General features: G+C 53.2%; 3 protein-coding genes across 3 annotated transcripts in view; 2 read left to right on the top strand and 1 right to left on the bottom strand.

Moving 5' to 3' along the window:
- The window catches only part of LOC135918010 (membrane metallo-endopeptidase-like 1), an 85,525-nt gene that overhangs the window by 7,658 nt on the left and 51,700 nt on the right, over positions 1–26,167 (top strand). The gene's annotated exons all lie outside the window — the stretch shown is intronic.
- Positions 14,650–18,283, bottom strand: LOC139047480 (uncharacterized). Its single transcript, XM_070521284.1, has 2 exons — positions 16,366–18,283; positions 14,650–14,684 (listed from the first exon to the last, which is right to left on the bottom strand). The coding sequence occupies exons 1-2, from the start codon at positions 18,281–18,283 to the stop codon at positions 14,650–14,652; spliced, it is 1,953 nt and encodes a 650-aa protein (XP_070377385.1).
- The window catches only part of LOC135918011 (uncharacterized), a 93,640-nt gene continuing 90,571 nt past the window's right edge, over positions 23,099–26,167 (top strand). The window contains exon 1 of the mRNA XM_070521483.1: positions 23,099–23,123. The gene's annotated coding sequence lies outside the window, so the exon portion shown is untranslated. The remainder of the gene's footprint in view (positions 23,124–26,167) is intronic.

Genomic DNA, 26,167 nt, shown 5'->3' with positions numbered 1-26,167 from the left:
ATGTACTTCAGAGGACTATCAAAAAGGACTTTCCTTTAGATACACAGGGTATTAATATTTATTTATAGAAAACGATGATGGACTGCCATTTGACCTTATTATGCTTGTTGGCCTTCACTGTCTATGGCGCGCCCGTATGGCGGGGTATCACTGCGATGCGGATGCTCGGTCTGCACAAATGCTTTTTCGAGAATGCATGTCAAATTTGTGAAAATTCATGAAGCAAAATATTGTGTACCTGCGTGGCTGTCAAGGGTGTAACCCTTGACTGCGCTCAAAGAATTCTAAAATAGTCAGCCCTGTAAGGCTGACACTTGGTGCTGAAAACTTGCTAATTTATATTGTTTTCTGAAGTCATTTGTTGTTTGATATAGAAGTACAAAACAGGCAATAAAAAATAAAAACTCATGGCTGAGTGGTAGCGTCTCCGTCTCACACTCCGGAGACCATGGTTCGATTTCCACCCAGCCCATCTTGCAAGTTGTTTTATGCGAAGCATATTACGAGAGCTCAACCCAGCTCCTCAGGCGCGGCGGTGTCGCCTTCAATACCACGTGACACCGTGACGTCACGACAGAGGAGAAACGGGGCTCCAACTCGCGCCGCCGCTCGCGGCGTCGCGGCGGTATATAACCAGCTGCGCTTGCCACTGCTAGACACTCACGAGGTGAGATGCCTCCTGGAGACAGAGCTGCTCGTTGGAATGAGAAGTGAAGGTTGCGGCGTGCTACAGAGACTGTTTCTAGGTGGCTTTGCTACGGCGCAGCGACTACGCGCCCCGCATCGGACGCAGTGAGCGTCGAGCAACGCAGCGTTCGGCGCGACAACAAAATGTGCGCCTGAGCAAGCGCCGCACGACTGAGCCGACGCCGACGACACCGGCTTTTCTGCGACACGAGCTCCTTAACGCTGTCGCGTTAAAATAAAGGCTAGTATGCTTCGCATCCTGGGCTTAACCTTAGCTAAGCCACAGCCAGTTTTTTATTTATGAATTGCCTTCCGCCATTTTTCGCTCATGGGCACCGGTGCCGACGCCGACGACACCGGCTTTTCTGCGACACGAGATCCTTAACGCTGTCGCGTTAAAACGAGGAAGAACGCCCCTCCTCCCTCGCCTGACCTCTCTGCCTCGTGCGCCACAGGAGATGGTACGCATCCGGGCCGCGTTCCTCGCTCGTGCACGCGAGATTGAACCGCGTTCCTCGGCTCACCCTCACACGCTATCACTCACACAGAACCTGACGGCGAAGGCGATTTCAGAAATGTGCCTGGAGTGTCCATATGATTGGTATCGTAATACAATACCACGAGGTAAAGCAAGTACTCAAATGCGGGCTGAAGTTCGCGACTCAGCAAAAGTCTGTTCCCGATCTGTTGGCAACGGTACAAGTATCAAAGCGAGAACCTGAAACCGAGTTGGAAAGGTGTGTATCAGAGGGAGTGGATGTGATAACGCGGTCTCGTCCCTTTAGCGAAAGGTTCTTGAATAAGGCTATTTAAGTTCATGAAAGACGCTGTGCTCACACTTATGCCCGCGGAAAAAGAGGAAAACCTGGAAGAAACATGTAGCGACCTTTTTATAAAATTACTTAAAGCTCTTACCAGTCGACGACCCATTTTATTGCGATAGCAATTATATGGACACTCCAGGTGCATTTCTGTTGTCGCCATCGCCGTGAGGTTCCGTGTGAGTGAAAGCGTGTGAGGGTGAGCCGACGCACACGGTTCAATCCCGCGTGCGCGAGTGCGGAAGGCAGCCCGGATGTGTTCTTACAATTGCTAGTACGTACAGCGTAGCGTGGAGCTTTTGACGACACTCGACGTTTCTGCGCAGGCGCGAGTAAGAGCGGGTGTGACAGAGAAAATCTGGGGGCCTTTGCACTTTGACCATGTGAATCTGCCTAGGCACTACGGTGGAGAAGTTTCTTTGCGCATGTAGCGTGCGTTTGTCCCTAGGCGTGCCGGCATGGCGGAGGGGGGTCGAGTTTACCTTCCGCCGCTGACTGCCCGCGCGGTGAGGCAGTGGGCACGGACGCCCAAATTGGTGATCACTGTCTCTGAAGGGGCAAGGTTCTGACTGGTGTTGTATAAGACGCGGGTCACTTTGTTAGTCGCGACTATAGATTGTATTTTTTACAAGCACTGCTCCAGGAAGGCACATGTAACTGGCAAACAAAATTAACATTGACGGCGAACTGTTCGAATGGGATGCTACAGAAAATAAAGGGTTCCTGTTAGAAAGCCCGACGCCAGCAAGAAGCAATGAACTGAAACTGGCAATAAACAACCATTTTGTTTCCTGAACCTTAATGCGCGTAGCATTATGAATAAGTCCGAAGAAATAGAAAGAATCATTCTGATGTACCCACCACATTTAATAATATTAACCGAGACTTGGCTGCACAGTGAAATCAGCGACGATGAGGTAACGCCACCGGGCTATCAAATTCACCGCACGGATAGGGATTCCCGAGGCGGTGGTGTCGCAATTATCTTTCAAGAAACGCTACACGTGGGGAAGCTTCCTGGCGTACCTGGTATCGAGAAGGTAATCTTAAAAGTCTTTCTTGATGACCTTAGTCTTGTAGTAGCAGGGTTTTACAGACCGCCTAACTCAGGTAATTCCTTTTTTGAGAAACTTAATGTATTTTTATGCGCTAGCAAAAGTTATTTTTGGAATTTGATTCTCGGTGGCGATTTTAACGTACCGTCCATAAACTGGAACAGTAAATTCCCCGACCCCTTATGCAGCTCTGTCGAGCCTTTTGTTGATTTATCCTTTTCCATGACCTAACACAATTAGTTACCGAACCAACACGGATACAAGGGGAAACCATGTCTATTTTAGATCTTTTTCTCGTCAGCAATAGCATCGTCAATCGCAGTCCGAAAACGTATGTTATAGGAGGTATATCTGATCATAAGATGGTAAGTTTATATGTAGATTTGCATTGTATAAAGAAAAGCAAGAAACAGGCATCTATAGTACCGATTTTTGCGCGTTCTGATGATGTTAGTATATTGGACCAGCTTGATATCTCGTTTTCACAATTTGTTGTCCTATCTGAGTCTGGGGAAATTTCCGTTGATGACTTGTGGCGTTTCTTCAAAAACCTTGTTTTAAGGTGCATACAAGATTTCGTACCATTCCGAGTGAATTGTGTGCAACGCTCAAACCAGTGAATGACTAAAGACATTGTACGCTTGGGACGAAAGACGAAAAAGATCCGAAAGAAACTTCATCGAGGTCCCTCCGATGATACCGTGCGAAAACTTTCCGACATGCGCAGGCAGTTAAAACACACTATCAAGAAGGCTAAGGAACATTATCACAGTCTAACTATGAAAAACTTTCTTCTTTCGTCCCCGGCCAAATTTTGGCGTCATTTCAAACAAACAAAAAAAAGAGTACGATATCGAAGCTACGTATTGATGGTAGACCTGTTACGGATCCATTTGCCATTGCGAGTTCATTCAATGATTACTTCTGTGAAGTGTTCACGAAAGATGACAGCAATCTGCCACACTTTACACTACCTCACGAATGCCCTGCTATAGGTGACGTATCAATAACTGAGGAAGGCGTTTTTTCGCTTCTTTTGAAAGTTGACAGCAAAAAATCCCCTGGAATCAGGCACGTACCCAGGATTATTTTTCGAGGGGGGGGGGGGTTTCTTTACTAGTAGGGGGGGGGGGGGTCTTTACTAGTACAAATGTGAAAAACGTCCACCATTCGCCATAAAAACGCGTAAACCCACAAAAGAGAAATAAAATAAGGTGTATTCTACAGGTACACCCTGTGCGATACACCTCTCCTTTACTTAGCAAACAACGAACTACGTCAGACTTGCGTAGGAAAGAAGCGTAGGAAGAACACTGCCAAGAACAAGTAAAGAAGCCAAAGTGTAAAATAAAGGTTGCTTTAGTAAAATACAACTTAATAAAGCAGCAGTTGGCAACCAAGACACTCAAAGCGCGCGGAGTTGTGTTACTTCACTAGCCAATCACAGAAGCAAACAAAATCGTCGTCATGCGGCATTTTCAAAATGGCGTCGTACTTGATACCTCCAGAGTGTCTGCTGTTCTTGAAGAGTCTTTTCATCGGCGGGAGCAATGAGGTGTGCAACAGACATGGACAAAATGTATGGAGTCTGAGCATTTCACTCTTCAAACGTCTGCGGTGCCGTTCATTTCACTGTTGAACCCGTTTAACTCATGAAACTTCACAGCCAACTGATGTGAAACTTGACAATAAATAGTTGCAGCAAAGCAAGCATGTTATTTCAGTTCAATAAATAATTAGGCTTTGGCCATATCACTATAACAGGCGAGGAAACAGGTATAAAATTACGCGTTAATTTTATTTTTGTGGTTACCACCTTATTTGGGTAACAGGAAAAGTTTGAAGTATGAATTATTTGCAGCCTCGCAGAGGGACAGTGACTGGCGGTTATGAGGACATGGGCGGGACTTCACTGCAGACTTAATTTGTATCCGACTGTAGTAGCGTTTTTTCTTTAATTAGCTCTGGAAGAATTACAGAGAAATATATATTTGCGGAACAATCACAGCTCCTTTGGATTCGTCGTTTATGCTCTACCAAGTTAAGTGCCACAACCGACTCGTACTTTTGTCTGGGAAGTTACGTAACGATGTGTGGCTGCCAGTACCGTAAAACCGCGTAGGGCGCAGAACGCTACGGTTCTAGACGTACTACGCCAACTGCGGAAGGTTAGAAAAACACACACATAAGCACAGCAGAGAAGTGGCTAAGTTAGGCAGCTCAAATGATAACTGTAGAAGCGTCATTCAGAACACACGGAACTCTTCTCCTCTTCCTTTTTCTGTTCCACTTCCTTTTTAAATAAAAACATGTTGATCCATACATATTTTCATAAACAACGGTTTTATTTGTTAATTTTCCTGTTTGGCTGCTGCCTTGGTTCTCTCTCTTAGTAGATCGCCTCATTTCTCAACTCCTTGCGACTCTTGTGTCCAGTTGGTGATTTTGCACGAAATGAGCTCTACAATGAGGTAAAAACCAGACGAGTTAACGGGTGACAGTTATATGGCCTATGAGTTTAAGGGTTATTGCAGGGTTTGATGATGTAAGCTGTCTTGTATTATTTTATTTTTCACCTTATCTAACTCATGTCGCGGGTATATGGTTCCGAGGATCTGCCAGCGTCGCGGCGAGCCGTCACTCGAGGAAATAATGAAGCAAAAGGAAAAGTTAAACGCCATTGCCGTTTTCTCTGGCCTCGTTCCACCTGCATTCAGACCAGCTGACCACGCACTGAATCCCTTTCCTAGTCCCTGGATAAGTGTAAACAAAGAAGATTGAACTATCGACTCAACAGCGATGCGCGTGACCGTCGAAAAGACGGTGACAACTGAATGCATCTCAAGTTAATCGCATGGGCACCGAATCGATTAGGAAACTGGCCTTCACACCCCAGGAGATGCCAATGACTGGCCCCATCCCAAAGGAGGGAAAAAGGCAGCAACATGTTGACCGCCGAATAGCTGTCAAGTTTCAACATTGATTTGGCGGCGCTTTAGGAATGTGTGTGAAAAGTGGTGGCGTGGGGGGGAAGTTGGGGGGGGGGGTATGCGTCCTAATTTCGGGGGTGGGGGGGCCTGGGCCCCATCAGGCCCCCCCCTTGGGTGCGTGCCTGCCTGGAATAGACGGCATACCGAATGCCTTCCTCATTAAGTATGCCGAATGGTGCTCGAAATATTTAACCATAATATTTAAAGAATCCTTGCGGTGAGGGGAACTTCCACATGATTGGAAGTATGGAAGAATTGTCTCCGTTCCTAAATCACAATATCCATCACATATCGCGATATACCGGCCTATCTCCATTTTATGAACACGTGTGAAGACACTTGAACATGTCATCTTCAGGCATATATCGCCATTTCTTGAAAATAACAATCTGATCGATTCCAGACAGCATTGTTTTCGCAAGAACATGTCAACGGTAACACAATTGCTCGAAACCGTTCATGATTTTGCCGCATCATTAGATAAGCAAAGCCAGGTAGACATTATATTCTTAGATTTCGAGAAAGCCTTTGATCGCGTGTCCCATCCTAAACTGCTTGTGAAAATTAAATAAATATTCAAGAACACTTCATTAATATCCTGGATAGAAGCATATCTTTCAATGCGACAGCAGAGTGTTTCCATCGACAGCATGAGTTCCAGTTCGGCCCCAGTTTTGTCAGGCATACCGGAGGGATTCATCCTGGGACCACTGTTCTTTTTAATTTTTATTAATGGCATTACTTAAGACATACCAGTGAAAACTAAGTTGTTTGCTGACGATTGCAGATTATATAATGTAATTCAGTGTCCGAATGATCTGGCTCTTCTAAATTCATCTCTTTCTAAAATAGACCGTTTGGTGTTCTGAGTGGCTACCGAAGGTAAGTGAGAAGAAGACCGTATCAATGACAATAACAAGAAAACGGATTCCCCTACACTTCCAGTATTCAATAAATGGCCGCAGTTGTTCTTCAGTAGAGAGTTATAAATGCTTGGGTGTCATGATCACGTCTGATCTCAGGTGGAACACACATATTAACTACATACAAAAAAGACCATGAAGAAGCTTGGGTACCTGAAACGTTCCCTGCGTCAGTCGACAGAAGAAATAAATTTACTGGCATATAAAACATTTATTAGGCCGATTCTTGAATAATGCCACGGCCTCGACACAGCTGACAGCCAATCGGTGCGATTCGGTGCCACATGCTAGGCATGTTGGGTGGCTCCCAGGAGAAGAGAACGACGAAGGTGCCAGAACAGTGATATATATAAAGAGATCTATAGCGTCGACCGAAGTCCCTTGTGGCTTTGTATGTGACAAACTGGTGGTGGTGCTGGGTACGCGTCTATGTACTCTGACCCCCAGGAACTGGAAGCGGACAACCTACGCAAAAGCCGACGGCTTCAAAGACTGCCTCCGGAATGCGGCCCGCAAGATCTGCCGAGAGAGAGAGAGAGAGAATAAACTTTATTCAAGAACCCCGGTCCGGGTTCGCCCGCTTTGTTCTAATTGTCTGCCAAGCCGAGCGTCGTGATGAGCTCGATCATGGCACGTACGTAGTCGGGGGAGGAGTCCGCCAGCCACTCCTCAAGCGTCGTAGGTCTACGGATGGGTGAGAGTTTGGCAAGGCTAGCCTGAATAGCGAGACGGCTCCCCGGACAATCCCACAGAATGTGAGCATTATCCAGGAAGCCGCCACATGCCATGCAAGCAGGTTTACCAGGCAAACCTTGTATGTAGTGTTGGAAGTGTGGGGACAAGAGAGAGTGCGTCTGTGCACGCCTCCATAGTACCGCCTCTCTTCGATTCATGTGTGTATTCGCTTGTGGATACTTCATGGAGTTGTTTAGTAAATCATCAAGTTTTTCGCGCCTTTCCGCCCGCGCGAAGGCATATTGCTTATTCAGACTCAGTGGGTCCGGCCACCACAGAGGAGGGCCCGGGAGATTTGCGCGGGATGTGGCATGTGCCACTTCGTTCCCTCTGATCCCTGTGTGACTCGGAATCCACTGAATCCGCACTCTAATGTTAGGGTGTGCGTTGAGGTGCGTTGTTAATGCTGAGTGTAGTGCCGCGGAAACGTTTCTGGCGGCGAGTGCCCTGCATGCAGCCTGGCTATCTGTTCGAATGAGCAGATTTCGTTCGTGTGGATTTGGCATGGTCGCGGCTTCCACGATAGCTGTAAGTTCCGCTTGATGTTGTGACGTAATATTGCAGTGTAGGCCCCATGATAAAGGTGTAGAGTCGGTTGCCACCCCTGTGCAGAAGCCTCGATTATTTGGAGAGGCGTCCGTGTATAGGATCCAGTCGTCGGTGTCGTCCTTGAGGTGTAGTGCTCGACTTTGTCGTCTTTCTGGTTGTGTGTCTGCCCCCATATTTCGAGGTATTGAGTCGACGGTAATATGGTCTAGCGTGTCCCACGGGGGATATTGTTGTTCCCTGTCTGGGCATTGTGGGACATCGTAGCCTAGATCACGCATAAATGCCCGTCCCTGTCTAGATAGCTTCAGGCGACTAAATTGTGCCTCTTGGTGCAGTTGTTTCAGCTCATCCAGTTTAGGCAGCACTGCCGTCTCATCAACTCGGTTGGATGGCGAATATGCAGGGGTGCCTAGAATAACTCTCGTTATCTGCCGGAGCATGATTTCAAGTTTGTTTTTTTGTGTTTTGGTGACTTGTAAGTATGGGTATTGGTACATTATCCGAGGTATAGCCAGGGCCATGGTGAGTCTTCTAAGCTGGTGCTCTTTGATACCTCTCACCCTTTGTGTTGTTCTTGTAAGTAGCCTCTTGACTTCATGGAGCTGCCGAATTGTTTGCCGCACCCAAACGTCGGCCTTACCATTGTCCTGCAGCCAAAAGCCCAGGACCTTGATATACGTTTTTCTCGGGACAATATCTTGATTCACTTGTAGTGTTATTAGTTTTCGTTCCTCTTCTGCCTGCGGTTCTCTTTGGTTGGTTACCACTATGTGCTCGCACTTTGCACTGGACAGGGCGAGGCCCCTTTCTTGAAGGTATAGCGCCGTGACATTAATACCTGTTTGCAGTGTCTTGAATTTCAGCTGGAGATCCTCTGCTGGCCCAGAGCGTAATGTCGTCCGCATAAATTGTAAAGTGAAGGTCTTCTACACGCCTCAAGAGAGTTGGCAGCTTGCTTAATGCTAGCGAGAATAGTGTGGGTGAAAGAATCGACCCTTGGGGTACACCTCTTGTCAGGTACCTTTTTTCGGACTCTTCTTCGTTTACCTTCACGGTAACTGTGCGGGTTGTAAGAAACCCTTTTACGTAGTTGTAAAGCTTTTGACCTGGTTGTATGGTTTGCAGTCCTTCGAGTACCGCTTCATGGGTAACGTTATCAAATGCTCCTTTGATATCCAACCCCACTACGGCTCTGAGTTGGCTGCTGCTCTGTGCTCTGTATATTTCTTGTATGGCAAGCATCGCATCCTGTGTGCACATGTGCTTTCGAAAACCAATGGCTCGAGGATCGATAGCAGTGCAATTTTCCTGCTGCCATAGGAGTCGTGTTAGGGCCATTCGTTCCATAATCTTTCCCGGACATGATGTTAAAGAAATGGGGCGCAGGTGGCTGACGGCGCTTGGGGTCTTATTGGGCTTTGGTATTGGGATCAGAGTAGCCATTTTCCAGGTCTCCGGTATGTCACCGCTTTCCCAAGCTTGGTTTATGATAGCCAGAAGCTGTTCCAGTTGTGTGTCTGGCATATTGCGTAGCATCTTGTTTGTGATGCCATCCGCTCCAGGTGTCGTGTGTCTTTTACTTGCATTGATGGCTGCTTTAAGCTCCCCAATTGTAAATGGCTGGTCTGCAGGTACCTCGCCGCAATCTTGTGTGGATGGTAGTTGTCGCTGATCTTTCTGTAAGGTGGCCGAAGGGAAGAAATGGTTGGCTATTTGTTCTGCGAGATCGCGCGCTCCGATTTCCTCCCTTAGTTGGATTGCCTCCAGGTGGTTCTTTCTCCTGGGTTGCCCAAGAAGCACCCGAAAGAGCGACCAGGCTCGGCTTGTGTGCATGTTGTTTCCGGCTTGCTCGCATATCTGCATCCAGTTGTCAGTTGCGAGTTTGTCAGCGTATTCTTGCGGCCTCCTTGGTGATGATATCTATACGGCATTTTAAGCGCTTGTTCAGCTTGTTCTTTCGCCATTTTCTAAGTAGCTTGTGCCTATTGTCCCATAGATTGAGTAAGTGTCTGTCTATTTGCGGGTGGTCTTCAGTTCTTTGTACTGTCTTGGTTGTGCCCTTGTGCACGGTGCGTAGTGTTTTCGCCCATTCTTCCGGGTTATCAGAACGCGCTCCTTGGAGAAGACTCCTGAAAGCATCCCAGTCTGTGATATTTGTGGCTGTAGTGCGATTTCCTTTAGTCGTGCATTGCTTCTGCGGTACGGGAATGATTATTTCTATGATGCTGTGATCACTACCCAACGTTTCCCCGGTGTTTTTCCACTCCACTTCCTTAGCTGTCCGGCCCCAGGTCAGGTCTGGGTTTGTGTCTCTTTCCACTGAATTTCCCATACGAGTGGGAGTTTCTATGTCATTCAGAAGCCATAGGTGGGCATCACTTGCATTTCGTAGGAGCTGCCTTCCATTTGGCGTACTATGATTGTAGCCCCACGCCTCATGGTGGCTGTTAAAGTCGCCTACCCATAGCAAGTCCTTCTTGCCATGCTCTTTGAGCAAGCTCGTCCATGCTTTGCGATAAGCCCCTCCTTTAGGAGTACGGTAGGTGTTAATAATGGTTAAGTCGTATCGTTTGAAGAAGCGGCATTTAACCAATACGCTTTCCTCTTCCCCGTTGTTCATATGACTGAGGTCATCGTGTAAGGCCGTATGTTGATTCGCCACCAGTGTCACCGTCATTGTAGGATAACTAATCGGATCATCATTGGTTCGCCTTCGGGACCGGTGTGTAATACTTGGATTGTGGTAGGCCGTGTAACCCGGTAGGGAGATCGGTGCAATGGTCTCCTGAAGAGTTATTACGTCCGGATTATGCGCAGTGTGTGTGAGGTATTGTATTAGAGAGTTTTTTTTTTACGGCGTATTCCTCTACAATTCCATTGCCATACAGTAACAGCCATTTCGTGTAGTGAGTTACGTTTGCTGTCATTAATCGCCATAATTGCTAGAATGACCTTGTTTATAGGGGTGCGCTTCCTCCCTGGCGGGAAGTCGTTTTCTAAAGGTTCGTTGTAAAGTTTCCACGCTTTGCGTTAGCGCGGCAAGTTGTTGTGTAATAGCAACGAGTTGTTTTTGCATTTCCGCTACTATTCTGTCGCGTTCTGCATCTTCTTTTTTGAAATCTACTTGTTCTTTTCGAATTTCTGCTATCTCACTTAGAATGTAGGCAAGCGTGCTGTCATTGGTTGTTTCGTGGGTTGCGTTTCGCTGTGTTCCTGTATAGGCAGCTTTCCTGACCATGATTCTTGTCTTGCATGTGACTGAGTGGGGTTGTGGGGAGGATTAGTTTTGTTTTTGTCGTCAGTACGGCTCTGAGGAGTGGGAGCTGGCGGACTTACCTCTGCCCGTGACCTCCATGCTCCTTTGACTTCTGCACTGCCTTGTTGAGGTTTCTTGTTTGCCTTGTTCTTGGCGTTGTTCGTTGGTGGTGTAGTGCCTTTGTGTGGTTGCCGCCTACTGAGGTCAGGTAGGCTGCCGTAGTTTTCGGAACGCCTCAGGACGTTCTCAGGTGATGGTTCTCTTAGGCAGTCGAAGCGATTCTGTGTCTTCAGCGGTGGGTAGTTGGTGTCGTTTTTAGGTGGTGGCTTATTGCGGTATGCTTGCGGGTGTCGATTGCTCGTGTTTTCTTTCCTTGATGTGTGTTGCTTGCGTTTTTCGGCCGCCAATCTGGCCATGCGGTCTGCTTGTTGTTTCTTTGGACAATCGGGATCTCTTGCCCCATGAGGCCCGCCACAGTTCACGCACTTCATTTCGCACTCGTGCAGTGTTCTGTCCGGTCTTTGGTCCGGTGGGAATTGAAGCCCGCATTGTTCACACCGCACAAAATTCCGCGCGTTGGGGCAGACGTCGGCTCGATGCCCAATGGTGAAGCATGTTGTACACTGGACCGCCTTGGGACGGAATGGTTGTATTTTGGTGACTGATCTTCCAAGAAGGGCTCTCTTGGGTAGCTCTGGTCCTTTGACAGTGATGAGTATAGCTGTTGATCGGCCCAGTCTTCTCGCTGCTAGAAGTTCCCGATCTTCAAGAGTTATGACTTTTGTCAGTTCGTCGTCCGGGACGTCAAGTGGGAGCCCTTTAACTACACCCCTTGCGTTGTCCGGCTCATGCGCCACGTATGCTGTTATTTCGTGTTGTTCCCCTCCGAACTTCAACGTCTTGAGTGCGGCGAGCTTCTGCGTCGCAGATTCCCGCCGGCTTTCCGCAACTACAAGGTTCTGCAGCTGTCTAACTTGGGTAGTGACGTCCCGAGATTCGGTTGTGGTAAGTCCAGCTGCTGCCGTGATGGCAGCGCTCACATGGTAGGGCATGGCTTCTCTTAAGTTGATTTTAGTCCCCAGCCGCAGAATGACGATCTTGGGCTTGGCGTGCCGTATCACGGTTGGAATAGTAATGAATTCTTCCTCACCGTTTTGATCGTGTGGTTCCATGGCTGCCTCGTCGTCCATGACGCTTCAGGCGTCGACGTGCCTAGCCGCCGGCGAGGCTCCGGCGGTTAGGGTTAGCGACTCCTTTACACGTCGCCTTCGGAGGAGCAGCCGTAGAGCTTCGAAAAACCATTCAACTCACCCCAAATTGCGTCCTGAGGTGCCGGTCCACTACGCGTTGCTTTGTGCCGAAAATGGCACCAATGCTGTTGATATTTCTGGTGTTTCAGGTGATTTCAACGGAGCCGTTCCGTCGCGCGTCTTATCGCCTCGAGCCGGCGTTCCAGAGCCCCCCTGCCGAGGATGTCCACCACAACCGCAAGCCAGACACAGGAGACATACGGTGCGGGACAGCCTCCTGCGTCGCTGGTTCTCCACACCCCAGGCTGGCCGCGGCCGTTCCATGGTGAGCCTTTTGAGGACGTGGAAGACTGGCTCGACGACTTCGATCGTGTGGCTGACGTCAATTATTGGGACGAGCAGAAAAAGTTAAGGAACGTGTACTTCGCCCTAGAGGACTCTGCCCGAACATGGTTCGCTAACCACGAGCCATCCATCACCACCTGGCAAGAATTTCAACGGCAGATACGCGATACGTACAGCAGCCCCGCAAGAAACGAGCGAACAGAGCAAGCCCTTCAGAATAGGGTTCAAAGGCCGAACGAAAGCGTAGCCATGTTCGTAGAGGACATGTCGCGGCTTTTCAAGCGTGCTGACCCTGGCATGACAGAAGCGAAGAAAGTACGCCTGCTGATGCGTGCAGTGAAAGAACAGCTGTTTGCTGGACTGATGCGAAGGCCTCCGGCTACATGAGCTGAATTCGTCAGTGAGGCGACAACAATGGAGCGAGCCCTTCAGCAACGCTCCTTGGTCTACGATCGCCAAATCAGCCTGGGATCAGCATCTTCTCTCTCGTTGCCCTATGACACCGATGCGCTTCGAGAGCTTGTACGTAGTGTCGTGCGTGAGGAGCTCGATCGACTACAGGGAGTGCGATTTCAACCAACCGTAACATCCCTCACAGATATCGTCTTCGAAGAAGTCCGCCAGGCGGCACAGCCATTCGTGCAAACCAGATTTGAAGCCACCCCCGTACTTGACTTATGCGCAAGCAGTGAGGCTACCTGCGCAACCCGGGAACCATCCTAACCCGCCTTCTTCTGAAGAGCCGCTGTGCCACCTCCAGGGCCAAGCTTCACGTACAAATATGTGCGGGTCCATGAGCCCCCGAATCAATACGCGAAAGTCAGACGTGTGGCGCACACTTGACTATCAGCCACTCTGCTTCCACTGTGGCGAAGCGGGCCACTTGTACCGTGCCTGCTACTACCGAAGAATAGGACTCCAGGGCTATCACCCTGGCGCTCGTCGCCCACGTGAGGGAGAGCGCCCGCGAGAAATCCAGCAATATCTGGCCAGTCAACCTTCGTCGCCGTACGCGCAGTTCCCACCGGTTGAACAGTCCCTGCCAACGACCCGATCTCAGTCTCCACAGAGGCGCCAGTCACGATCACCACCTCCTCGACGATCGGCGTCACCTAGCCGCTACACTACGTTCTCCGCTTCCGTGGGCAACCTGCCCACGAGCCCAAGTCGGAGAAACTAAAAACAATGACCTCCGGGGGTGGGGCCGCTGTCCAACGCACTTGGAAACATCCTCCGCTGCGACGCCCCGACGACGGCGTCGACGACGACGACGACGACGATAACGACGACGACAACGACGACTGCGTACCTTCGACACCTTCCTTCGAAAACCGTGAACCTGTTTCAGCCGACATACTCGTTTCTGTAGACAACCACCCGGTAACCGCTCTTGTCGATACTGGTGCCGATTATTCTGTCATGAGCGGACAACTGGTTACTGCACTTCGCAAGGTGACGACACCGTGGCCAGGACCTAAGCTCCGTACAGCCGGCGGTCATGTTCTCACGCCGATCGGCAAATGCACTGCGAGGGAAAAAATTTGTGAGGTCACATTTGTCGGTTCATTTATTATACTGGCAGAGAGCTCTAGGCAGGTCATACTCGGCATGGACTTTCTTCGGGAGTACGGCGCAATCATAAACCTTCGCAAGTTGCTTGCCACTTTTTCCAGCGAACACGCAACTCATTCAAACGACTCCCACCCACAGTGCACGGTGTTACGCATTTCGGGTGACTGTGCTACTTTACCATCCCGGAGTACTGCGTTGATCACTGTAGAAACAGACGATGATCCTCCCCATCTCGGAATCGCTGAAGGCAATCTGTCAGTCTTGTTGGCTCGACCGGTTTGCGTAGCCTGCGGCATCTTGCAGCTGTCGTCACGGACTGCTCAGATTTTAGTGACTAATTTCAGTCGTGAATACCAGCACTTCGCCCCACGAACTGCCATCGCCTATTCCGTCTTATGGGACCCATTTACTGAAGTTAATATAAGAAAAATCGATAGTTTCCAAAGAAAACCAGTAAGATTCGTCTTTAATTCATACAGCTGGCACACATCTCCGACTCAGCTGCAAGAAAAACCAAATTTAGAAACAGTTCAACTAAGACGTCATCGTGATAGGTTGAAATATATGTATTTGATATATCATGATAATCTGCGTATCAATAAGGAATTGTACATTCAACAGGTGACTCGTCGGTCCACACGAGTAAATCACTCGAAAAAAGGTAAAGAATTCGCCTGCAGAACCGATTGCTTCAGCAATTCATTTTTTTCCGCGAACTATCCGAAAATGGAACCGGCTCAGTGCACAGATTGTCGAGGAACCCACCATACATTCATTCTTAAGTGCTTTATAATTCTCCCATCAGCCTACGATTTTCAGCAACACTTATCATCTCGCGACATATGCTATGGTTCTCCCGCAAAATGCTTCGATAAGTGATGAATTAAAGCAGTTTCTCATGTCGTGCGACGCGCATGGGCAGCTTGAATGGTCCGTGTTCTTATCTAATTTTTCCTTGTGAAGCACTCTGTCAATATATCAGTACACAATTTTATTTCTGTAGCACGGGTTTGTATGCAAGCCACGGGCAAACTATTGGTCTTTCGCTGCTTTTCAGTGCGTGGTGTGAGCCTTGTGTAATGTGTTCTTGTCTTCTTATTTTTGATCATTTCTTCATATGTACTGTCCACTCCTGCCCACGGCCTTCTCTGAAGGCTGGCAGTATTTATGAAATAAAAAATAAAATAAAATAAAAAAACAAACAAACGGAGGCATAAGGAGCGCACCTGAGGTGCGCACCTGAAAGGCGGCGCAGGATCTCCGGGGCACCCAAGCGGTAGCGGGGAGATCAAAGCTGGAAGCAGGGTGGCTTGCGGGTTGGGGCCGCTGAAGCCGAAGCGCTCCGGGGGGTGTTTGCATAAAAAAATTGTCTGTGCGCTATCGCGGACAGTCGATCTTATACTCCCCTGGCACGCGCAGGCCTTTGTGATGTGATAGCAACTTGCGTTGCTAGGTTCAGCACTACCGCGCCCCGCGACTTCTGCCGGTGCGCCTAGGGACAAGCGCATACAACGCGCGCCAAGAAACTTCTCCGTAGTGCCTAGGCAGAGTTGTATATTCAAGAAGCAAAAGTCCCCACATTTCCTCTCTCGCACCCGTTCTTAAGGTGGATACACACGCGAGGGCAAAAGCCCGCCTGCTCCGCGGACTAAACAGTAACGTCATCACTTTAATCCGGCGTAGCCGAGTTAGGTCGCATTCACACAGCCGGAGCGCCGTTTGCGGAATCCGCGTGCCTACTCTCGACTCCAACGCCACGCACGTTGCCAATTTGCTGGGTACAAGAGTGCATTCCAAGATGGACGGCTATCGGAGGCGGCGTTTGTCCGCGTTGGCTGTTCTACTTGAGAGAGAGAGAGAAGGAGATTCTTGATGGGAAGGAAAGGTTGGGGTAAAGTGCAGCGCAGTAACTGTCTCTCAGAAGAGGACACCTCAACCGCGCTGCACAGGGGTTAGGGAATGAAAGTAGGGGGAGAGAAAGAGCACCTGAAACAGCAGAGCTAAAGGCGGTCGGCGAGGCCGACAGCCTCAGCGAATGTCAGGAGCGCACGTAGAAGTGTCCTGTGTCGTGAAGGGCAGCCCGAGGGGTGCAGGAGTTCAGTCACGGTGTCGCACGGCAGGCCGTGCCCACGGTAGACACGGGCAAGGGACGCGCGCGCGAGCGAAAAGTTGGGGCACTCACACAGCAGGTGCTGGAGTGTCTCGATCGCGCCGCAGTCGCCGCAAAGGGGAGAGGGGGCTCCACGCAGTCGATGCCGCCGCTCGGCGGGCCACACAGAACCGGTCCGAAGGGCGAGGAGGAGGGCGCGCTCGCGCCTAGTGAATCCGGTCTGCGGGAGATGACGCGGTGGGCGCCCCTGCGCAACTCGGTCGTCGGGATGGCGGAGCGCGAGCTCCCGTCTGAAGTGAAGTCGCGCTGTGTCCAGCGAGCTCACCCGGTCTGTCAGCGCGGTCGACGAGTCGTGTGCGCGCCTGGCCAGCCGGTCCGCCGTCTCGTTGCCCGCGACTCCGACGTGCGAGGGGATCCACTGCAGGCGTAGGTTGCATCGCCCCTGCAGTGCGTGCAGACGGACGGCAACGCGCTGTGCAAGGGGCGGCGCGCGCTCGTCGAGTAGCAGCTGCTGCAGCGCGGACCTCGAGTCGCAGAGAATCGCCGCGCTGGTGATGTGCGGCGACTCCTCGAGGATGTCCGCAGCGAGGTGAAGTCCCGCTAGCTCCGCCGTGGTAGAGGAAGCCCGGTAGTAGAGCCGGCACTGCTTCGTGATGCCAAGTGCGGGAGCAACACAGGCGGCAGCCGCCGAGCCGTCGCTGAGGACGGAGCCATCGGCATACAAGTGCGTCATTCCTCCCAGGTCGTCCTCGATCCTGGCAGCAGCCTCCTGCTGTACAGCGCAGAGAGGCGTGCGATGTTTGGAGCGAACGCCCGGGAGGTCGAGACACACGTGAAGTGGCGTGCGCTGGTGTGGCGGTGGCCAGGTAGGCAGTACGGGCGGAGGGTCGACCACCAGGCTGTCAAACAGTTCGCACACTGTTCCCACTCGTGACTGGGGCAGGCAACGGATGAGGGACAGGATGGGTCCTGCGTCCGGGGCACAGGAGAGGCGCTCGAGGTGACCGAGGGCACGCAGGTCAGCCGTCAAAGAGACGGGCCACGCGCCAGTTTCCGCGAGCGTTTCCGCAACCCGCGATGAGCGAGGGAGGCCGTGGCACATGCGAAGCACTCGGCGGTGGTCGCTGTCGATGAGCTTCCACAGCCGGGCACTGACACGACACAGTGGTAGCGCGTACAACACTTTCGGCAGTGCCACCGCAGAGTAGAGCGCCGCCGCGAACGAGGCAGGGCAGCCGTCGCCACGGGCGAGAAGGCCGCGCACCGCACTCTCCACTCGGCGCATCTCAGCGCGCAGCCGGCGCACAGCAGCGAACCACGTGAGGCGGTTGTCTATCGTCAGCCCCAGGTACAGCACTGTCAGGCGCCAGGGCAGGGGCACTCCATCGACGAGCACGCAGCCGGTGCGGCGGCGAACACCACAGGGGCGGATCAGAATAGCCTCGGATTTCGTCGACGACAGCCGCAAGCCGATGGCGCGCAGGAAGTTCGCGACGCCGTCCAGCGCCTCCTGAAGCCGGAAGCGCATCTCCCCCGTCGCAGAGGTCGGCCCGTGCACGAGAAGCGCGATGTCGTCTGCGTAGAGCACAGCACGCACAGGGAAGCGGCCCGTTTTGGGGATGCACTCGATGATGGGCGCGAGGGCAAGGTTGAACAAAAACGGGCTCAACACGCTTCCCTGAGGCACACCGCAGCTCACAGGACGGGGCGAGCCGACAGTGCCCCCGACTCGGACAGCTGATGTTCTCCCGGCGAGGAAGGCCTCGATGTAAGCAAGGAGCCTGCCCTCCACACCGAGCGCCCGCACAGCCGAGAGGATGGTGTCGTGAGGGAGGCAGTCGAATGCGCTCTGGACATCGAGGAGCAGCAAGAAGGCAGTCTCCCTGTCGAGCCTGGCCTGCTCGAGGGTGCCGGCGACGATAGCGATGCAATCCGCCGTGGAGCGGCGAGCGCGGAAGCCGCACTGCTCGGGAGGTAGCACCGCGGGCATCCGCAATCCACTGGAGCCGGGACAGAGCCATCGCCTCCATCGTCTTGCCCGGTATAGACGTGAGGGAGATCGGCCGGTATGAGGCAGGGCTGTGAGGTGGCTTGCCGCGTTTCAGCACGGGGACGATTACAGCATGTCGCCACGAATCCGGGAGGGAGCCGCTGTGCAGGACGTCGTTGTAAGCGTCGAGCAGGAGGCGGCGCTGCGGCTCGTCCAGGTTTCGCAGCATCTGCAGCGTGATCCCGTCCGCCCCAGGCGCGCTGCGGCGGCGCCGGCCGCGCGACAGGGCCCGCCGCAGCTCGTGATGAATGAAGTCACTCTCGCACAGGCTTGTGATTGCCTGTGCGTGGTTTGTGTGAGCTTCGCCCCGCACGAACACCGCAGCCTACAGCGCCTGTAACACAGCCGGGGGCGCGCTGGAAGCAGGAGGGGTGGCAGCAAAAGCGTTCGCCAGAAGCTCTGCGAGCTCCAGCTCGCTGATCCCGCGCGCTATGGCGATGGCTAGCACCGGGAACCGCGGTGCCTTCGGGTTCAGGAGGGCCCGGAGGACTCGCCATCCACGGCGCTCGTTGCACGGCTGGGCGAGCGACGAGCAGAGGCCGGCCCAAGATCGGCGGCGCAGCTGACGGGCGTGTCGTCTGCACACAGCGTCCAGGCGGTTGTACAATGTCCAGTCCGCCTCGGCTCCGGTTCGCATCGCTCTCCGCTGAGCGCGGCGGTGAGCGGCGCGCACATTGAGGAGCTTGATGTCCGGGCAAGGGGAACCGGCAGGTACGGCAACACGCGTCGAAGCCCGATTCGCGCAGTCTGCGATGTGCGCGAAGAAATCGTCTCCGCGCGGGGTTTGGGCACAGAAATCGCGGAACATGGGCCAGCGCACGACCGTGTACACACGCGTGGCGCCGCGATTCGGCCGCACGGGGGAGAGGGAGATGGGGAAGTGGTCGGATCCCGCGGTGTCCGGGGCACGCTGCCACTCGTATGAGCAGCGCTCGGAAACAAGCGCGAGATCGATCACTGTGGCGGTCCTGCTGCGTCGGGCGAAGGTGGGCTGGCCGCTGTTGATGACGGCAAGGCCCGCCGCACCGGCCGCGCCCATCAAGTTCTTCCCCCGGATGGTGGTCTTTGCAGAGCCCCAGCACCCATGATGCGCGTTGAAATCGCCGCACACCACACAGTCACGCGCGAGCGAAGCGGCGAGGCGCGACAGGAACGTCATGTCGCACTGCAGAGCGGGTCGCACGTACACACTCGCGACCGACGTATCGGTGCCGCGCACACGGACGGTAACGGCCACGCACTCGACCACTGCACAGCACAGATGTTCCGTGGCGATGAGGGCGTGCGGGAGAGAGGCACGCACATACACCGCTGCGCGAGGGGAGCCAGGCGGGTGCGCAGCGTCGGTGCAGGGCGCAGCATCGCAGTCGTCGCGTCGGCACTCTGTGGGGCTGCTGTATCCGATGTAGCCGGGCAGCGAGACCTCCTCTGCACGCGCATACGTTTCCTGGAAGGCAAGGACGTCGTAGTCGTGCAGAGGCAGCTGCTCGGCCAACTCGGCGTGCCTTCGCCGCAGGGAGTTGCAGTTCCACTGCAGGATGCGCGGCCGACAATCAGCAGTGGGACTGGCCATGATGGTTCGGTGGCTGTTGTAAGGCCACTGCCTGCAGGCAGATGGGTCGTAGCGGGTGGTCAGCTGGCAGCATACCGCCGACTGCTTGCATGGTAACCAGCAGGTTTGCTACCAGCTGATCCACTGTAGCCTGGCCAGGGGGGTCAGCATTGTCCCGTGCCTCCTGACGGCGGGAGGTTCGAGGGGCTGGTACCGGACGCTTGGGTGCGGGACTGGGGCCTTTCAGCGCGCTCGCATATGACCGCGCCAAGGTTGAGGACTGCTGCTGCTGCTCCTCCCGGACTGCTGCCCTGACAGCACGCCTCGACAGTGCTGCGGTGGAAGAAGCCATGATGGTTGCCACCTGGCGTTCTTCTTGCCATTTAGGGCAGGCGGGGGTGTCGGCCCTGTGGGGGCCCCCGCAGTTCCTGCAGCGAACCGTCCGGCATGGTTCGCCCTCCGCATGGCTTTTGCCGCAGGAGATGCAGTCAGACGGCCAACTGCAGGATTCCAGCACGTGCCCGAAGCGGCCGCACTGGCGACACTGCACCGGACGCGGCCTGGCTGGCCTCACCCTGAAGCCGAGCTTGAAGAGGCTCAGGTGTTCAGGGGGGACCGGCCCCGCGAACCGGACAGTGATGGTGCTTCCATCCCGCGTCGCCGACAGTACTGGAACGCTCGACTCCATGGCTCCCAGCAGGTCAGCGTCCGCAGGTAATCCGGTCACCCCGTGCAGGTAGCCGGTGCTCTGGCCGCGCACGGCCGGCAGTCGGGCAGTCACCGAGATGCCGTGCAGCTCGGTTATCGCCAGCAGCTCCTCCTGGCATTCCCGGGTGGTGGTGTCGGCGGCCACGATGTTGCGCCTGTGGTTGACGCGCACCGCAGCAACACCGGCCCGCGATGAGAGGGCCGCCGCGAGTGCGAGGCGCGGTGCTCCCCTGAAGGCTCCGCCGGGCGCCGAGGGCCGGAAGAGGACCGTACCGATGACCGCAGGGTCCACCGGGAGTGCTGCAGTCTCCAGGGCCTTCGCACGCCGCCTGTCCCACCTCGACTGCACGAGGGTGAAGCCATCTGAGGTTGGCTCGCTGGCGGGTGGTGTCTGCCTCAGTACAGCCGCTGCAGGTACGCTGGGGGCGACAGGGCTGGCGGGCGGGCGCCGCGAGCCGCCCGAAGCGACGGGAGACGAAGACGAGGCAACGGCAGGAGCTTTGTTGTGCTTCCGGTGCTTCTTCCCCTTTCGCTTCGGCAGCGGAGCAGGCTGGCGTGGCGGGTCCTTCAGGAACCGCGCCGCGGGGTGCTCGGGGCCCTGCTTGGACGAGACGGCGGGAGGTGCGTCTGCCAGCTCCATCGCGTCGGTAGCGTTAACGCGTGCAGCCGAAGCGCTAGCAGACGCCGTTTCCGGAGGGGCTCCTGCTTGGGCGGCCGGAGAGGAGAGGGTGGCGGCTGCGTCTCGGCAGGGTGGCAAGATGGCGCCGCCCTGGCCTGCCTGCTCAACATGGCCGCTGGCTTCAACGTGCTGCTCCGCGCTGGGGGGAGCATACGGCGGCTGCTTGCGACGCGCGGTTGCCTCGTCATCGTCGCTCTCCGTTTCACGAGCTCGTTTTCTGGAGCTCGTCAGGTCCATCTCCTCGTCGTCAGAGGAAGGGAGCGGGACTGAAGCATGGGGCGCCTCGCTTGCTGAGAAACGCTCCGCGGGAGGCTTCGAGGCTACCTCGGGGGCTGACGGATTCGCGGTGTCGACTGGGGCGGCCTCAGTCTGGGAGGGAACCACGGGTGGAGCAGTGGTGGTGGTGGCCCGTTGACGAAGCCATTCGCCCAGCATGCTTGAAGCCCTCACATGCAGATCCTCCCTGGCGCGTAGCTCGTCAAGGGACGCGGGGCCGAGCGTCAGCCGGCTCATGCTAGCATGGCGTCGGTGGCGCACGGGCGGCGGGCGCTCGCTTGGCGAGCGAAACGCCATCATCACAGGCTGCGATGGCCTCTTCTCGCGAGCGGGAAGAAGGCCAAGTGCAGCGAAGGCACGTCACACGTGTATCGCGATGGTCGCAGGAAGCGTCCGTTGTCGTGCTCGGAATAGGCGAAGAGGAGCGCGTGAGACGCTGTAGCGTCTGCTGCTGACGCAGGAGCTCCAAACCTCACGTCCGCACACGGTGGTAGCTCCGAGTGGACTCCGCTGTTCTACTTGAAGTGAGTGAAGGCGACGAGGTGTAGGCTGTAAAATGAAAACGATTATGCTGGACGAAACCACGGATGTCGAAGAAGACGCTTGGTGTTCAGAGCTTTCTTTATGAAGAGCTGCTGGAGTGTGATCCTGCCCCGTTCACACTGAGACATTCGGCGTCTGGAGCGGCGCCCAGTTCGGCGGAACCCAGTTCGGCGGCGGCGAGATCCGCCGGAAAAGCCCCTTCCGCGCCGATCGCTCCCGTACCGATTTTTGCGGCAGCTGCCGCCGGATCGCCTCGCCGCCGCGCGGCGCTGACCAATCGGGGAGCGCGAAACAGAACTTCCAAAGATGGCGGCCGAGTCTTACGTCATGTCGCACTTGTCGCAGTCATCGAAGTCCGCCGCGACATCCACATCCGAAATGCACATCGAACTGGTGCGCAACCACCCAGTCCTCTACGATAAGCGCCACTTGAAGCACAAAGACAACGTGCTGAAGGACGACTTGTGGCACAAGCTCGGTCGCGAGATTGGTGGGCGAACCCACCAACGCCGCTGCCGCCGTCTCTTCGGCGAATGCTTCTGCGCGTCATGCATCGCCAGAAAGGTGTTTGCCAACAGGCCGAGCAGTACTGCCTCTTCTTGCTCGGGGTTCATCATTGTCTTTTCAAGCAACGGTGGGGACTCGCAACATAAACAGACGAACTCGATGCGAGCGGAGACAACTGCGCAATTTCGAGCCGCTCGAACATCCGGGATATCCCACGTTTGATGGAGGTTAGCACTTTATGGGACAGATGGCGCTGTATGTCTTTCCGGCGGCGCGGTCCGCAAGCAGTGTGAACTACGCGATTTTCGGCGGCAGGAGAATTCCATTCGCTGTAGACGCCGGATTCCTCAGTGTGAACGTACCAGAATACAAGCGCTTACTGCTCGTCAGCAGCATGCATTTTTTCGAACTTCTGGCCCGCGTTCAACATACGATCGAGCGGCAAGAAACCATCGTGAGACCATCTGTGCCAGCGAAGACACGGCTTCAAATCACTCTTCGCTTCCTCGGCGCAGGTAAGCGCTAGCGTTTGCTTCAATTTGAAGTATCAAGTGTCACTTTTGATGAGGCGCGCTGACTTTTAAAGCGAAGGCATCCCCAGCTTTCTCGACCGTGACTGCTGCTGCTCTCTTGTGAAGTGCGCGCTTCACGTCGCGTGTAATGTGCGCGTGCACTTATTTCCGTTAGCCCATGGACGCAGGAATGAAACGAAAAAAAAAATGACCAGACCAATCTTTAGCGTCCGACATCTCTGTGCACTGTGTACAACGACAAACACATCTTCGTTTTGACATGGCTGCCTTTACCTCTCGCAAAGAACAGTTCGTGTATTTCGGCGTAGATATAGCGAATGCTACGCCGCATAAACATTATGGTACTAAATCGTTTTGACCGGCACGGCGCATATGAACATATTGCATAAGAATTTTGGAAATATGGTGAAATAAAGACAACTGTGTGTTTGGAATTTAGTTTCATAGCATGAAAATAGCCGCTTCATAAAGGATTCGCTTCACACAGATTCCAGTGGGAATGTCATATGTGCATATTTTATTCGAATGCGGAGTTCTTTCTTTGTTAATTCTTAGCGTAACCAACAATTATATTGTTTTTTTAATAGGAGAAACGCACTACTTATTAAGCTTACAGTTCAGGGTAGGACACTCAACTGTCAAACAGCTCATAAAAGAGACCCGTGTGGCAATCTACCTGGAGCTGAAAGACGAATTCTTGAAGACTCCCAAGACTGGTGGAGAGTGGTCTACTGTCATGCAAGACTTCAAAGAAAAGTGGCAGTTCCCAAATTGTATAGGTGCGATAGATGAGAAGCATGTGTGCATCATTAAGTCAAAAGATTCAGGCTCTTTGTATTTCAACTACAAGAAAACCTGTAGCATAGTGCTATTTGCGCTTGTTGATGCAAACTATAGGTTTCGCTATTTGGACATTGGCGCCCCTGATTCAAAGGGTGATGGCGGAGTTTAGCAGTCAACACCTCTGTGAAAAGCAATTGATGAAATAAAATGCGGGACTGCCCAAAACCGTGAAAGTGTCAAATTTACCGGATCTTCACATGCCCCCGGTTATTGTAGGAGATGATGCTTTTCCTCCGGGTGGAAACTCCTGAAGGTGCGATGTTTCTTCGCGAACACAGTTTTTAGAAACTCCGCAGAGGTTCAATCAGATGAAGGAAACAATGGGTCAAATCTAGAAGAGCATTCATCAAACGTCCGTCGTCTCCGCAAATACCACGCCCCGCTGTACCTACTAGCAATTGGAAATGCAAAAGGTTAGACAGCTGGGCGAGTTGGTACGATAACATGATCTTGGCTTCTAGCGCGAAATAAAACACAGACACAGAAACGAGCAGACAGGACGAGCGCTAACTCTCAACTAAATTTTTATTGAAATGAAGAACATATATATAGGTGATTGCAAAAACCGTAGCATAAGATCATGACAAGATAAAAAACATGAGTTAAACATATCAGGGGGTATGGAAGTCAAAGAACAAAAAATTACCTCAGATTAGTACACGTATTCCAAAGGTACTGAAATTCGCAATCTAACAAAGACAACGAAGTATGGCTGACGCAAGTGTCTTTTAATCTTTTTATGTGGTATACCTCGATAATTTCCCGCGTGGTTTGGCATCTGTGTCTAGAAAGAAGTTTTGTGTCTTCAAAGAAAGGTTTGCAACCACAATCGAAACAATGCGCCGCTAAATGTGATGCATTAGGGTTGTTTAGTGAATGTTTGTGTTCTTTTAGTCTAATGTTAATGCACCTGCCGCTCTGTCCAATGTAAGCTTTCCGGCACTCGAGTGGAATCTGATAAACTATACCCGTGTTGCAAGGCACTAAAGGGGACACACGTTTGACTCCGCAATCGTCTTTTCTTTTTTTTTGCCTTCCTGATCAAGTCTCCTATTTATCATAGGGCACATGTTAGACAACTTGCTCCTTTCTGTGTCCGTGATTTATTTCGCGCTAGAAGCCCAGATCAAATTGGGAAATACGCCGGATAGCCCGGATGTGTGCCCTCTCCTGTGGCGCGCGAGGCACGGGGGTTCATGCGAGTGAGGAAGGGCGTTTTTCTCCGGCGGCTGCCAGGGTGTCTCGAGGTCCTCCTCGCCCGCCCTTCCGTACAGAGTGTTGTGCCATTACCACAAGCCCGGATCCCGAATCTGCAAGATGCAGAATCTATCCTGCGAGCGCCATAATTCTCCCTTCACCAGTCAAGAGGCTGCGCCTTCGTGCGGGAGAAGCCTCGGCGAAGCAGCGTGTTCAAACGTGTTCGCGTGTGCCCGCCAGTCCGGCGCCGCACCTCCCTTGCCTGGAGGACACCGCGCGCGCGAACTTTGAACCGGGTGGCCAGCGCGGTCGCTGGTTGGACCCCTCGGACGACCGTCGTGTGCTGACTTTGTATTGGGCCGTTTGAGTGACAATGGGCCTCGGGGATTATAAAAGCAGGGACACGCCGCCTGAAAAACAGGATCCGCTGACCCCACCTGGAGAGAGGGTCGCTCCCGACTGGGGTGAGATGTGTCACGCGTTTTCGCCGGACGCCGTCGTGCGAGAACAGTCGCGTTTGTGTGAGCTCTCGGCCCCAGTGCCGATCCGTTCATGTCCTGTATGATAACCTGTATATAATGTATAAAGTCCCTTTTGTTATTCTCATCGACGCCAGGCTCGGAGTCTTCGCTACCAACGCTCTGTCACGAAACGGGTGACGAGCGCTACGGGACCACAAAGCCGTTATCGTGGTGCAGCGGTTGAAGTTCGTAATACTGGTGGCACCGGTTGGATGTCGTAACACTGGTGGCACCGGTTGGAATTCCATAACACTGGATGGCAGCTACGGGATTGACCGGCATCAGCTACCTCGGCGCGGTGAGTGCCTGAAGTTTACCTCAAACACCAGACTTTCTTTGACACAGGGTATAGTAGCTTAAGGAAGGATTTGGTGTTGCATTGTGATAACCTTGTGTGTTTCAAGCCTAGTAAGAGCGTTTTGAAAACCAGGGGATGCTGAGGGGGTAAACAGGGCAGTGTGTGAT

This window comes from Dermacentor albipictus, chromosome 7, assembly GCF_038994185.2.
Source record: "Dermacentor albipictus isolate Rhodes 1998 colony chromosome 7, USDA_Dalb.pri_finalv2, whole genome shotgun sequence".
Classification (NCBI taxonomy): Eukaryota; Metazoa; Arthropoda; class Arachnida; order Ixodida; family Ixodidae; genus Dermacentor; species Dermacentor albipictus.
This window is presented reverse-complemented; position numbering and strand designations above follow the sequence as displayed.